Here is a 14,830-nt window from a genome sequence, read left to right as displayed (position 1 = left end):
CTCAATCATAGGAAGTCCAGTGTGACAAAGAATAAAGAGGTAGGAGGCCTATTTCTAAATTTGGGTATTTGGGAATCATTTTCGTTAGTGACCTCTCATTGCAACTCACAGCATTTGGTTTTGGGGTTTTTTTCTCTTTAAACCAGTTCAGTGAAAAACAAAAGTCTCAGAAGAAAATGCCTTTTCGTATAAATCATGGCAAACTTCCTCTAATCTGGCAAAGGAAACCAGACATTGCTACAAGTAATTTTAATAAGACTTTTTTTTAGTTCCACGTTAATTTATGATTGATTTCCATGGTAACTTTATGGAAAGTATCCAGTAAACTGAAAAACCTACTGCATTAAATGTCATTCTACACTTCCGACATGCACTGTAATAATGAGATATGTATCTCTGCATTTGAAATGTTAACTGGTTTTTTGATACATACACCAGACTTTCCCAAGGGAATATAAACCAATTATTTTTAGCCAGGATTTTATTATGTTCTTTCCACTAAATTTAGTTCAGTGTCAGAACTCACAAAGCATAATGCCTGTATGGTCTTAAGCACTAGATTACCTTTATATCACACTGAGAAATGCATATTTTGGAAAGTTATTCTTCTACTTCTGAAACTTATTCACTGGGTATATAGGATATTAACAGTCAATTGGAATAGGACTTAAGCACAAGACAAAGATCATGTTACTGCATTTACAAAAGATCACAGTGGTTCAGCATTATTGTGAAACTATCAGAGCAAAAACTCACCATGCATTCATTTTCTTATACCTTCCGAAAGGTTTTTATCTTTTGATCCTGCTAGATTTGATCAAATAATTTGGTACTTGCCAACTGCCAAGAGTACTTTACAAATAAATCTATCCCTGTTTATAGTAAAGACACCCTCTTGAACATTTTGGGGGGCCATATTCTGGGCAATCAGGATTTAAAATCCCTTAACAACTTCTAAAATCAAAATACTGTTTATCAGTTTGGACCAACAAAAGAAATGATAAGTAGCAGTCATGATACTGCTACTTATCAGGAGGATGAGGATTGCTGAAGAGCAGATAATATTTACATATGACCACTAACACCATCAGTTTTTCTATCAACCTATCTTTGGCCTTGACAAATCTATTTTACGGATTAGACATATGGACCATTGTCAAAACATCAGAACCACTATTTTTGATCCAGCTTTCTCATCCCATAAACAGCGCCCTAGTTGCCTTTACTATGAGGTAAATACAGGCTTAAGAAAATGGAAGAACGTGTTAGAGGCACGGATCAAGGGAGTCAGTGAAGTCCTTACTGGTCTTGACGCTGTAGCGTATGACGTCCTGGCAGAGTTCCAACAGCCGCTGGTGTGGCTCTCCTGTGTCCCTTAGCTCCAAGTCGAGAAGCTGTTTCAGCTGTTCAGGGGGCCGCCACTCACAGACCTGGAGATGTGGCAAAGGCATGGTTAACTGGGCACCCGCTAGAGCCAGGTGTGGAGAGGATGTCGGAAGCGTGGCCCCTACCCTTGCGAAGCTTCCAGACAAGTGGGAGAGAGAGAGATTTAACCTGTAAACATAGTTCCCTGTGACCATAGCTATGATGGTAAAGCAGATGTTGCTGGAACAAAGGAGGGACCCCATCTTACATTTGGGAAGATGTCCTGGAGGAACTGACATCTAAGTTGTGACATAAAATAAGAGAGGGGTGAACCAAGCAAAGATTAAGGGATGGGGTCACGCAAGGGGCCTTCTAGGTGGGAGGAACAGCACAAGCAAAGCTGAGATATAAGGGCACCCACAGCCCTTCTGAAGAGTGAAGTCCGTTGGGTGTGGCTTGAACACAGCGCCTGGGGGAGGGAGGGAGAAGTGAAGCTCGGCTCCCGGCATAACTCCTAACTTGTCTCTCTGCTTGTCCCCTGGCCCCGTACAATCTACTCTCAGCCAGGCAGCCAGAATCCAGAATGCTCCTCTTGTATATGAGCCACGGTCACCCCTCTGCTCTAACACCTCTGATGGCTCCTCATTCTTTCAAAGTAAAAGCCTAAGTCCTTATAATGATCTAAAACGATCCTGTACAACCTCCTTCCCTGGTGGCACTGCTTTCCTCCCAGCTGACTCTGCCCCCGCAACCTGGCCTCCTTTCTGTTTCTTAAAAGACCAGGCACATTCCCACCTTTGGGTCTTTGCCCTCAGCCTGGAATGCCCCCCCCCCAATATCCTCATCACTAACTTCCTCACTTCATCCAAAACCCTTCTCAAATGTCACTTTCTCAGTGACAGCAATCCTGAGTCCTTATTTAAAATCCCAGGCTGCACATTACCCCATGTCTAGCAATTCCCCCCAACTGTTTCTTCTCTTCCTTTTTCCATAGCACCTGTCACCTTCCAGCGTGCTGTGTAATTCATTTATGATATCCTACACAATCTCCATGAGAGCAGACATGTCAGTCAGTTTGCTCACCGACCCCAAGTAACTAACAGAGCCTGCCATAACAAGAGGTTATCAACAAAGATGTGTTGAATGAATGAATGAATGAATGAAGAGATAAACAAGGCTCAGATTGTGACAGGCTTTGTGTGGCATGTTACAGAGTTTGAACATGGCTCTAAAAAAACTGTTATGTTTTGGACAGGGGGATTATATGATCATATTTGTGTTTTAGACAATAGCTTTGGTTGCTATATGGAGATTCCAAATAAAATTGGAAATAAGAGGTTACTCTAATAAACCAGGCAAGAGAAGGTAGTAGTCTGGATGAGGCTAGCTGCTTTAGGAATGAAGCATATATGGAGATTTTGAAAATGCACCATCAATAGAACTCGGAAAGCAGCAGCACATTAAGGATGAGGGAGAGCAATGAGCCAAAGGCCATTCTGAGGTTTCCAGCTTGCACACGGGTTGATGGTGGATGGGGTGGGGTGGGGATGATGATTTTGGGGCATATTTAGTCCAAGGCACCTTCAGGACACCCAAAAGGGGTGTAGCAGTTGGTCTGAAGCTCTTGTAAAAGATCAGGAACAGAGTTCCAGGCATCCATTATAATATGAGACAGGTGACACAGTTCAGGGGGAACCTACAGTAAGAGGGGAAGGCGCAGGGTCTCACCTGGGCGGCGCCAACACGTAAGAAATGGGCAAAGGGAGAGGAGCTCAGTTGTGAAGTGGAGGACAAGCCAGGGAGGCAGGGAGAATCCCAGAAGAGTTTTGTGCTACTAAACAAAGGAAGAAGGATGCTTGAAGGAGGAGACGGTCATCACTGTCAAATCCTGCTGCTACTAAAACAAGGAAGAAGGAGGAGACGGTCATCACTGGCAAATCCTGCTGCTACTAAAACAAGGAAAAAGAATGTTTTAAGGAGAAGATGGCCATCACTGTCAAATCCTGCTGAGAAGCCAACTTAGACAAAGCCTGAGAAGTGCTCCTGGGATTTATGAACAAGGAGGTGTTCTTGGCAAGAGCATTTGACTGAGGGAGGTGGGAGTGGAGGCCAGATTGCGTGAAGTGAGGATGTAGGAGGTGAGGAAGTAGAGGGAGGGGGGCAGTGTTGACAATCTTTAAAAAGTTTCTCTGTGGAGGGGAGGAGAGAGACAGGGGGGCCTCCAGGGAGTAAAGACCAGGATGTGGGAGGCTGCGGAAAGCAGGAGGAAATACCAAGTCGTGCGAGAGGTATGAAATCAAACTCTCAGCTTAGAACCATAATGGGCAGAAGTAAATCAAATGGGCTGAGCCCATCAAAAGGAAGGACTATGGATTCACGGAACGTGGATGAATCTCCAGCACATTTCGCTGAGAGAAAATAGCAAGACTCCAAAGGCTACTTGGGATATGATTCCATCTACCTTACCTTCGGAAAAGGCAAAAACCACAAGGACAAAAAACCACAGATCAGTGATTGCCAGGGGCTAGAGGTGAGGGGAGAGGTTGACTATGGAGGGGCACGGGGAAATATGGGGGGTGATGGATCTTAATCTGTATCTTAATTCTGTTCATGGTTACATGACTTGTCAAAACTCATAGAAGTGCACACCGAAAGGAATACATTTGACTGAATGTAAATTACAGCTCAATTAAAAACAAACAAAAAAAGTGGCTGAGAAAAAGTGTCTATCAAAGAGGGCACTAGTAATAATCATCTAAGTGTGGGGACCCATCCTATCCTCAGGTCACCATTGAAAGGGGACTTGTTGAATCTCTGACCAAGTAGGCTAAGTCAGCAGCATAAAATCCTCACCTCCCTCTCCCAACCTCAACATAACTTTCAACCCAGCTTCATATGGATGCACGTCTACTATATTGCAATGGGCTTGGGGTTGCTTAATTGACAACTTAGGATCTCAAGCATACCCTTCTCATCCTACCTCCCATTAGTGCCCTGTATGAGCCCTTCTTTCTAGGTGAAGGGTCCTCTTAGTGTATTAAATACCTTATCCTATTACAACTCTCTATCATTTACCTCCCGCTTTCCTCAACACACCTGTGCTGACTTCTCTCTGTCCATCAAAACCTTACTTCACCTTCAGACTCTGCATCAAAGTTCAAGGTGCCCACTCCTCAGTGAAATCCCCAAAGTCTGCCCAAATCACACAGCATTTATCACATTCTTATTGGGACCCCCTGTTCTCTATCCCAACAAAAACTTGTTCTCCCAATGAGATTAAAATTCTGTTCAAAGCTGAACCTTTATCTTACTTTTCTTTATATCCCCCAGGCCCAAATGTAATGCTTTACCCTTAGCTAACACTCAGTTAATATTTAATGACTGAATAAAGGCCGATATAAAAAAAGTTCCAGGGGAGTAGTTTACTCCAAAGTAAAGCAGGTCCAAAATATTCCCCAAGTACAAAGAAGACAGGAAAATATGCAATTATAAGTACATATCAGGAAACACCTCTAGTGACTTTGCCTTGAATTTAACCATTCCAAGATCATGGGTCATTTCAATGTATTTTCCTATTAGTTTTCCCAAATGCATGTTACCAAAAATTCAGAATACCACTTCACATTCAAAATCATTTTTTTAAATGACATTTATTTCTCCTGATAAAAGTGAAATGAAAATCTCTCCCTCCATTTCCTGATAATCTGATTCCAGTATGAAAGGTGATCAATGTGATAGAGGTTAATTCTGAGATTTTAAGAAACGTATGGAGGAATCATTAAAAGCACAAACTCTGAAGCCAGCCTGCCTGGAGTTTAGTACCAGCTCTGAGACTTGCTAGCATGTGCTTTGGGGCAACGTACTTGACCTCTTGTGCCACATTTTTTCCCTCGTCTCTAAAATGGAGTTAATAAATAGTACCTGCATCTTAGGGGTCTTTAATGATTAAATACACAAACACATGGATTAAATACACAAATACGTATGGAATAGTTCTTAGAATATCACCTGGCACGTAGTAAGTACTGTTAAGAATAGATGTTATTAGTGGTAATTCCAATATCAATTTGCATCTGAATTTGAGTCTGAATTTGAAACCTAGAACCAGTCATTGGTACCAGTCAGAAGTCAGACTTAACAACCCACGATTTCTAGTCTGAGCTCAGACAAGGTTCTGGTAAAGACCCTCAGATAAATTTTTAAACTTTTCACACTTTTTCTACCTTCTGCTTGGTTTTCCCTAGTAACATAAAGAATATGCACAAGAAAATGGAAAGCAGAGTGTGCCTTGGAGAGTGTAGAAATCAGATCATTGGGTGGTTTATAATCTATATTGTTATCTGGGGCAGAAAGCTTCATCCTGTGCTTCACAGCCTTACCTGGTTAAACTCTGGGTCTCAGCCAATTTCCTGACACATGCTGGGTGGCAAAGTAAAAGTCAACCCTCCCAGGAAAACAGAGACTGGGTGGGGGTCTGGAGGTGGGGATGGGGTGGGGAGTAGATACAAACTTTGGTATCTGGGCATCCCCTTGAAACAAAGGTATAGAGGAAATGAAAGCATGATTCCCATTTCCCTTACATCTAGCCATCCAGGTTTGGTTAAAACCTATCTTTCCCATTCTTAGGGTTCCTTATAGGTTTTTATATTTACCTTCTCATTGATGTCTGTAGCCTTCAAAACCACCTCTTCCATTATTAGTCTACAGGCCTCTTCGACAAATTTTTCTCCTGCTCTTGCATCTGTTGTGGGGCCATTCAGTATGACTCCATCCACGAAAACAGTGTTCTTCCTGCTGGAAACCATCTCTTGTGGATCGGTATCTCCTGGAAGCACACAATCAAACCGTGTTTGAGAGATAATCTAATTCGAGCACAGAACAAAACACAGGGGAAATGGCTCACCGTCCTACCTTCAAAGGGCATACCTTCTTTTAATACATTTGAGACATTGAAGCTGACAGCTTCTTATGGTGCCCAATGGCATGACAGAGTTAAAGAAAGAAAGTTCCATTTTCCATTCCTGCAGCATCTTGTTTAGCATCAGGGAGCATGGAGGAGCTCAAGCAACATAAATTCAACCCATTTTACTCACTCATACAAACATCTTTCAGACACATGTACAAAAAGATCTTTGTAAACACAAGCCCATGTCTATTTCATGGGCACACACTCTCTTGTAATTTAAGGATGACCATACACTTCCTTTTCATAAGTCATTCCTAAAGAAGAAGAAGTAATGTCAACGTGCCTTTTCTCTTAATTTTACATTTTAAGCCTGTGATTAAATGCCCCTCTGCTTTGTCTATGAAACCCCTTGTTAAACCCACTCGGCCATTTCCTACTGGGAGAAGGAGAAAAGAACGTGAGCAGTGTCACAATTCCTGTAAACCCGTATTTAACACCTTTAAACTTTTCAAACTTGCAATTTAGGCAGAAGGATGGAGCAGGACATTTTCAGGACTGGACAGTTGCCACTCAGTGACTAAAGGTTAAAAGTCAACATGGAAATCTATATCTGAGAATAAAGGTTACTGCTTACCCAAAATAGCCCTCCTCCAAAATAATTCTGGCAACTTAATCCAGATATTCAACCAATATCTGCCTCAAGCTCTGACTCGATTGTGTTCTCTTTTTCTAATCACTATCTCTTTCCTCCTTATAATGTACATGTTCACTGAGTTGTGGAAATTTACAGAAACAATTTTTAAAAGTATTTTTCAGCGCCTCAGCTAGCACAGCACCTCACTTATTCTTTGTAAATACACCTTAAATATGCTGATGGTCTGTATGTATTTCAAACATTTTTATACTTACTGAGGGTTCTAACAGTATTAACAGTTATTATGCCCTGGAGTCCATCTTCTTCTCACAGTTAAATGTTTGGTATAATTCCGTGGTTTTCTAAACCCTTTAATTCTATGACTGGAAAACTCAAATGGTGTCCACAAAGACAGATAAAAATGTCACAAGAAGATTCCCCAATTTGAGAAATATAGAATCTGTAGCAAAGGATCGATTTTTTATTCTCACACCCAAGGGTAAACCATCCAGAGCTCCCACGATGAATTTCAGTTCCATCCTTCACTTTCACTTATCTTTCACTTGAAAAGATGTATTTAACATGGTTTAGGACAAACGGTGAAGCCCTGGAGTTGAGCTTTTGGATGGAAATGCTCTACACCTAAAGGCACTTTCCTCCCCCCAAATTTTAGGTCCTAAAAATAAATTGGAAAAGAGGGCAATTATTCAGGGAACCCTGGTTATGTAAGTGGGCAGTGCTATTATTAAGCACACAGAAAAAGTTCGATTTTTTTCTAACCTCATTAGTAGGATTTCAGGTTTTTATTGCCCAGGGAATAGCAACCACTCTGTAGGCCTCTCAGAGTTTCTCTCTCTCTCTCTCTCTCACACACACACACACACACACAAACACACTAAAAAATGTCAAACACCCACTTGAAACCAGAATAGCAGAGAAATTGAAATTAAAATTGTCTGTTTCTCCACAGCCATCAATTACAGAAATCCCCCATAATTCAAACAATTATATAGGAGAAAATACTACTTTAAAAAAACTAAATAGAATTGGGTATAGAGTATGCGTCTTTTCTTGATAGATATGTTTTATTTCTGTTACCAGATGTGATCATGTCCCTCTTTCCCCACTACATTTGCCCAACTGGAAAGGACCCTCTGGAGATTGAACAGTCAGTCAAGCTGTGATCTTCTGGGGATGAACACCCAGGACCTCCCATCTAACTGCTAGAGTTGATAGCAGTAAATAATGAAATTGTTCAATGGGAGGAGTGTTCCATGAAGAATATACCCAGAATCTGTCTGCTCTTCATTCCCCCCTCCCTTATCACCATCAAACACTTGGGTTAGCCTTCCAACTAACCCCCAGCTGCCACCCTGCCCTATGTACCGTGTAGACAATTCTCAACATAGTAGCTCCTATGTGTCTTTGAAAAGATGGCAGATCACATGATGACTCCTCTATTCAAACCATTCAATGACCCCTTATCTCATCAAATTAAAAGTCAAAGTCCTAATAATGACCTCTAAGGCTTTAAATGAACTCCTCCCCCATTATCTCTTGGACCTCAAACCTCATCTCTTATTCCTGCCCTCAAAGCTCACCACGTTTCACCCACTTTCTCCTCTTCACTCTTCCTCGACTCTTTCCTTAAACACCAGCTTCTCAGCGAGGTGTCCCCGACGACCCCATTTCACACTGCACCACTCCCCTCCCCCACCTTCTTTCTCTGCTTTATTTGACTCAAGAGCAGTGACATACAATTCTTATTAATTTACTTGTTTAAATATTGTCTCTGCAACAGAGGTTTTGCTCTATGGGAACATGAGCTTGTGTCTGTTCCACAGCACCCAGAATGTGCCTGGCAGTTTGTAGGAGTTCCATAAACATTTGTTGGCTATTAAATTAAAAAAGCCCGGGACCCTGGTTCCCTCCACCATCCAGTGATCATGTCCCTTCCTCTGAGGAGCCATCGCAGGTTGCCAGCCCTAACCGAGGAGGAAACACCTTTGGTAGGAATAGAGCAGACATGGAACTCCATTCATGAGCTAGAGAAGGGGCAGCAGGGGCTACAAGAAGGACATGGAGAACAGGGTCAACAAGGCAAAACTGAGTTTGCAGTCTGGGTTATCAAAAGAAACAGTTGGTGAGAGGCTCTCACTTTCCTCCCTGAGCCGTTCTTTTCACCAAGGCCACTCTCTCTTTTCCCTCCTTCCCTTTTTTGTAGTCATTTGACTTCTGAAAGTCAGTCCATAACAAATCTCATTCCAGGAACCACAATTCCAAACGTGGAAGCCAGTCAATCCTGAAACACTCCGACTTCTGAATTTCCACCAATTCCTCAACTCCATACTTTCCAAACCCCTATCTATATAAGCTCAACTTCTGTCTTGCTTAAAGAGATGCACAGCTCTGCCTTGCTGAACAAACAATAAATTCAGCTTCAAATATTGTTTCAGAGATTCAGTCGTGGCCTCTTTCATTGACATAGGAGTAAATGAATTAATACAGACGAAGACCTAAAATAATGCCTGGTGTGTAGTGGACACTCAATAAATGTTAGAAATATTAGCTAACTCAGTAAGTGTAAGTTAATAGTAGTAGACAGTCAAGACTATTTATTAAATACATAAACAAACAGGAGTAAATTACATGTGACAGTAAGCAATGACAGTACAAAGGGAGATCTCAGAGTAATCAGATGCCCAGGGTAATGAACTCTAAAGTGGCTGATGAGTTACCCCCTGGAAGAATGGGAAGACGAAGGCTCAGTGGGAAGGGATTGTCCGTATGAAGAGAGTTGAACTTCTGGCAACAGCCAAGCAGTTCAGCCCACATGGGGTGGGCAGCTGTCCAGACTTCCCACCTTGTCACTTTCCACCTTGCACCGTGGTTATCTGTGTAGATGTTTTATTTCTTGCACCAGATTGTAAACACCTACAGAAGGGATCCATGCCTCAATTTTCTGGACATCCCAGAAAACCGTTCAGCCGTTGGCATTCGTAGGCACTCAGCAACTCTCTGAGGACTGACTGGCTGAATGTATTGTTATCTTGGAGGTCATCTTATCTAACCCTTTCATACAGTCCCCCAAATCCCCTCCCCAACCCAGTGGCTGATACAACAGGAGATCTGAGTTCTAGCCTCTCAGGTTCTTTGATCCTGGAATAATACATCCTCTCTGTGCTTCAGTTTCCTCATCTATAAAATAGGAGATAACCCAAGGAAAGTGCTGGGCTGGCTGCACGCTCACTTACACTAACAGTACTGAAATATACTAACATTGCAGGTGGGTTTAGGGACCACTGTTCTGGTTGACCTCTAAGATGCTTCCAGAATCTTAACATCTTCGTTTGCCTGGCTTCCCTCTTATCCTTTAATAATTATGTTTTCATTTCAACAAACATGTGTTATTCATCTACCATGAGCCACACAGTAGGTGGGGGCTAAAGACAGGAATTGGATCATCTCCTTGAGGATCTCAAAGTCTCTTTGGGGAGTTAGGTGCTGAAAATTTACAAGAATAAAAGACATGTAGGGTAGGCTCTGTTCTAAAAATTTTATAGATTTAGCAAATTTAATTGTCACAAAATTTCCAGTTAGTTACTCAGTTTTATAGTTGAGGAAGCTGAGACACAGAGGGTTTAATTGGCTTGCCCAGGGTCACAGAGCTGGTAAGTAGTGAAACTGGGGTAAATAATATAATATATTGAAGTTCTACAAAGGAGCAATGAGATACTGCTCTATGGGCATCTACAGTTTGCAAGGCAGTGTTAGGGAGTTAGTAATGACAGCAAGATGAATTAGACTCAGTTCCTGTCCTCGGTAATTGAGAGCCTCAGAGTTTGAATAATGCAATAGAAGATAAAGGGTGCCAAGTGCCATGAGAAGGATACCAATAAAATGTTTTGAATGTAAGCAATGTAGACAGTTAGGGTTAAGGCTTAGGGTTATAGGAGAAGTTGAGGTATCAGAGAAGACTTCTGAATTGGAAGACCTGTCTTCTCTTTAAATATCTGCAGTAAGAAATAATAATAATAATTTTAAAACCTCATCACAAAGTTATAATTTTAAAACCTCATCTTAAAGTAGCAAGTCCAGGACAAACAGCTGGGAGTGGTCACAAAGCTTCTCCTACAGTGACTCAATATGCATTTGTGTCATTTCTTCAGGCTTTTACACTAGATGGGTAGACAAAGCAAGTCTAATTTCTCTTCCACGGGACTCTAATCCAAACACGTGAAGACCTTTATCAACTCTCATCTAAATCTCTTATTTTGCCAGTTAAAACTGTTCCAGTTTCTTCCATGGATCTGAGAGACCATGGTTGTTAGTCTGGGTCAGTTTATTTCTATCTTACAAAATGAGGCATATCCCAGGTGTGGTCTCACCAACTCAAAATACAGTTAATTGGTATTTCCCCTTCTTTGGTCATCATGATTCCATTAGTAAGGCTTCTATTAGCATCCTAGTTGATTCCAAAGCTTAAGCTTTGAAACCAGGCAGATCCTGGCCCCAATTCTAACCGTGTTGCTGTGATCTTACCCATGTCACTTAACTTCCATGTGATCCAGATTTCTTATCTGGCCAACAGAGAAAATAGCCATGCCTATTGCACTGAGTCATTGGGAGGGTTGAATGTGGCCATACGTGCAAGCTGCAGAGCCAACTGCCAGGAGTAGAGTACAGGACACGGTGAATGGGGACCTTTACTGTGGCTAAGTCTACATGAACTCTCTTCTAGCACCCACGTTACACTGCTGGCCCAGGTAAAGTTTAGAATCAATAGCCTTAGGTCTTTGTCAGAAGGTCTGCCAATAAGAGCCAAGCTTCCCATATGAGATTCTTTAATTGTTAAGAGCAAAACAGCACTAGGAAAATAACTCTTGCTTCCAAAGGATGGAAAGAGGAACAATGGATCAAAAGTGAATCCAGGCATCTGGTGGGGAGGCCAAGGAACTCTTCAGAAAACTTGTGCCAAAGATATTGGGGCCCCAGGGAGAGCTGAGGGTCAGGACCTGGAGAGCCCAGTAGGCCAGTCCAAGATAGGAATGAGAAGCAAAACCTGGGAAAAGAGGATAGTATTAATTAATAAATTAATAAGGGCCTACTGTGTACCAAGCACCAGCCTGGTGTCTGGGAATACAGAAATTAAAAAACACAGAATCTCTGCTGTCAAGTTGCTAAAAGTCTTGAAAGACAATATCCAGGGGGCAAGGGAGAAGAAAAATAGAGCTGAACAAAAGTTGAAGAGACATTCCTCTGTTCTGGAGTTTTCCAAGTCAGGTGTCTCTTCTAAGCTCAAAAAAGTGGACACCTAATTTAGTCAATGTACCTGGTCCTGTAAGACTTATATATTGTTTGCATCCCTTTTGAATTTCACATCCATTTTAAGTCATTTTTGTTGTCTTAGAAACAACACGCCAATGCCAGGGTAACTACGAACAGTCTCCAAGGAAGAAGACTATAGGAAATAAACAAATATTAAGAAATAACAATAATACAAAGCAGTGGCCACAGAAGCTCTGAAGGTGTGGGTAGTAGCAACAAGTACAGGGACTGAGTGTCTGAATCTAGCTCTGTGATTGGTAGAATCATAGACCTGACTTAGAGACCAAACGATGTCCACAGTACAGCCCCCAAATATGAAGTCACAGAAGAAAATGGCAAAACTATGCTCACAACTTTAGTCAGCTAGAGAAGGGCACCCAAAGGCAAAAAAAAAAAAAAAGAAAAAAGAAAATTTAAATCACTCAGTCTCATTTTTGGGGTTAAACTCTCTTTAGTTGAAATACACAGTGAGTTAATACTTCTTTCATTTATACTTCCCAAAATATTTACTGAATACCTGCTATGCATAAGACACTGGGGTAGGCACTGTGGGAGACTCAAAGATGGATCAGACACACAGACAGTGACCTCAAAGTCCAATAAGGAAAATTAGACACGTTTATGAATACCTAGAATCCCATCCAGAAGGTATAAAGCATGATACTTGAGGTCAGACAAAGCACACACTGAAATTCCAGAGGAGGGCTTCTGACTGTGAGAAGCAGAAAGTCCTCTTAGATGATATTTAAGATGGTCCTTCATTCAACCATTCAGCAAATATTTACTTAGCGCCTGTTATGTTCAGAACACTGTGTGAGGCATTGGAAGCCGAGCCATGAACGAGAAGACACAAATTTACATTGACTTGGGATGGATGGGAGAGATAGTTAATAAAAAGGCAAACAGATAAATAATTAAAATAACTGCAGACTCTAATAAATGCTCTAAAGGAAATTACCTGAATGACTTGATAGGATGAAGATAAGGAGGTATTTCAGATCTGATCAGGGGAAAGTATTTCTGAAGAAGAAACATTTGAATTGAGATGCAAATGAGGAGAAGGTTCCAGATGTAAAAAGACATGAAAAGAGAATAGTACAGAAAGGAACAAAAAATGCAAATAATCTATAAATTGTCCTTTTAAAGGAATAGAAAGACATCAGTGTAGTCCAGTGTGAGGACAAGGGGAAGGAGGAATAGAGTGAGCTTTGGAAAGACAGAAGGGGAGCAGGTTAGGTAAGGTGTTTTATTCTAAAAGCAACAGGAAGCCACTTAAAGGTTTTACACAAAGGAGTAACATGATCTGGTTTACATTTCTAACAGATTTCTCTGGTACCTTGTAGAGGATAGACTGTCTGCGGGCAGATGTGGAAACAGGGAGATTACTTAGGAGGCTGCTATAGAAGTCCGGGCAACAGAGAATGGTGGCTTTGATCCAGAAGATGTAGGAAAAGCATTGCAATCTGGGAAATTTTGGTGGTAAAGCCTAGAGGACTTGCTGATGAAGTGGGTGCAGGGGGTCAAGAAAACAAAAGACTCTTAGATGACAGGGCCTTATGCTGATACAGGGACCACTGGAAAAGGGCAGTTGGGTCAATGTGTGGTAAGGTGGGGATGGAGAATCAAGATTTTTGACTGATTTGTAGAAATTGGTTATGATGGGGTAGAAACAAAGATTATGGCAAGGACATTCATAACCAAAAAGGAAACTGAACTAGGCAAAAAAATGCGTGTGTGTGTGTCCAGGAAACCTTAAGTACTTCTGTTTGTCCAATGGGCAGGGTCTGTAAATGGGAGAAGTGACTGACTGCTGAGAGGTGACATAGGCACTGATCTTGCAGGAACCTCACTGGAGACTGAGGAATGTGTATGTTACTTGCTAGGCAATAGGGAGCCATTGAGAACTTCTGATAAGAAGAGTGCTTTAGGGGGCTTCCCTGGTGGCGAAGTGGTTGAGAATCTGCCTGCCAATGCAGGGGACACGGGTTCGAGCCCTGGTCTGGGAAGATCCCACATGCCGCGGAGCAACTAGGCCCGTGAGCCACAACTACTGAGCCTGCGCGTCTGGAGCCTGTGCTCCGCAACAAGAGAGGCCGCGATAGTGAGAGGCCCGCGCACCGCGATGAAGAGTGGCCCCCACTCGCCGCAGCTAGAGAAAGCCCACGCACAGAAACGAAGACCCAACACAGCCATAAGTAAATAAATAAATAAATAAATAAATAAATAAAAAAGAAGAGTGCTTTAGAAAGATGAAGTGGGTACCAGTGTTGAGTTTAGGTGGGAAATCAAGAGTTCAAGTTGGGGAGACATGATGGCAATAATCCAGGCCAGGGAGAGGGAGGACATGGACTAGATAATAGACATGATGGGGGGTTATATTTATTTTGACGTCTCACCTACAATATTATTACTGCAAACTTGTCAGGAATCCCATGTCTTTCTAATGAGCCCAGCAACTGTACATGGATAGTATAGTTTTCTATCTTCCAGTAAGTCTATGTTCTAAAATGATCTTTGGATGAAAGGTGAAAGAATAAGATAGGAAAAGGTAATTTTGTGTATCCATACGTCAGCTCCTCTCTTGCAAAGCATGGATG

At 41.9% G+C, this 14,830-nt stretch overlaps 1 protein-coding gene across 1 annotated transcript in view; it reads right to left on the bottom strand.

Annotated features, from left to right (window-relative positions):
* Nucleotides 1–6,185, bottom strand: part of GADL1 (glutamate decarboxylase like 1) — a 145,486-nt gene extending 139,301 nt beyond the window's left edge. The window contains exons 1-2 of the mRNA XM_068557871.1: nucleotides 6,018–6,185; nucleotides 1,304–1,430 (exon numbers count right to left, since the gene is read on the bottom strand). Coding sequence (XP_068413972.1) covers nucleotides 1,304–1,430; nucleotides 6,018–6,170 — 280 coding nt within the window. The 5' untranslated portion in view covers nucleotides 6,171–6,185. The remainder of the gene's footprint in view (nucleotides 1–1,303; nucleotides 1,431–6,017) is intronic.
* Nucleotides 6,186–14,830: the final 8,645 nt, after the last annotated feature.

This window comes from Eschrichtius robustus, chromosome 12 (assembly GCF_028021215.1).
Source record: "Eschrichtius robustus isolate mEscRob2 chromosome 12, mEscRob2.pri, whole genome shotgun sequence".
Taxonomy (NCBI): Eukaryota; Metazoa; Chordata; class Mammalia; order Artiodactyla; family Eschrichtiidae; genus Eschrichtius; species Eschrichtius robustus.
Note: the sequence above shows the minus strand (reverse complement) of the source record. Positions and strands in the feature narration are given on the sequence as shown.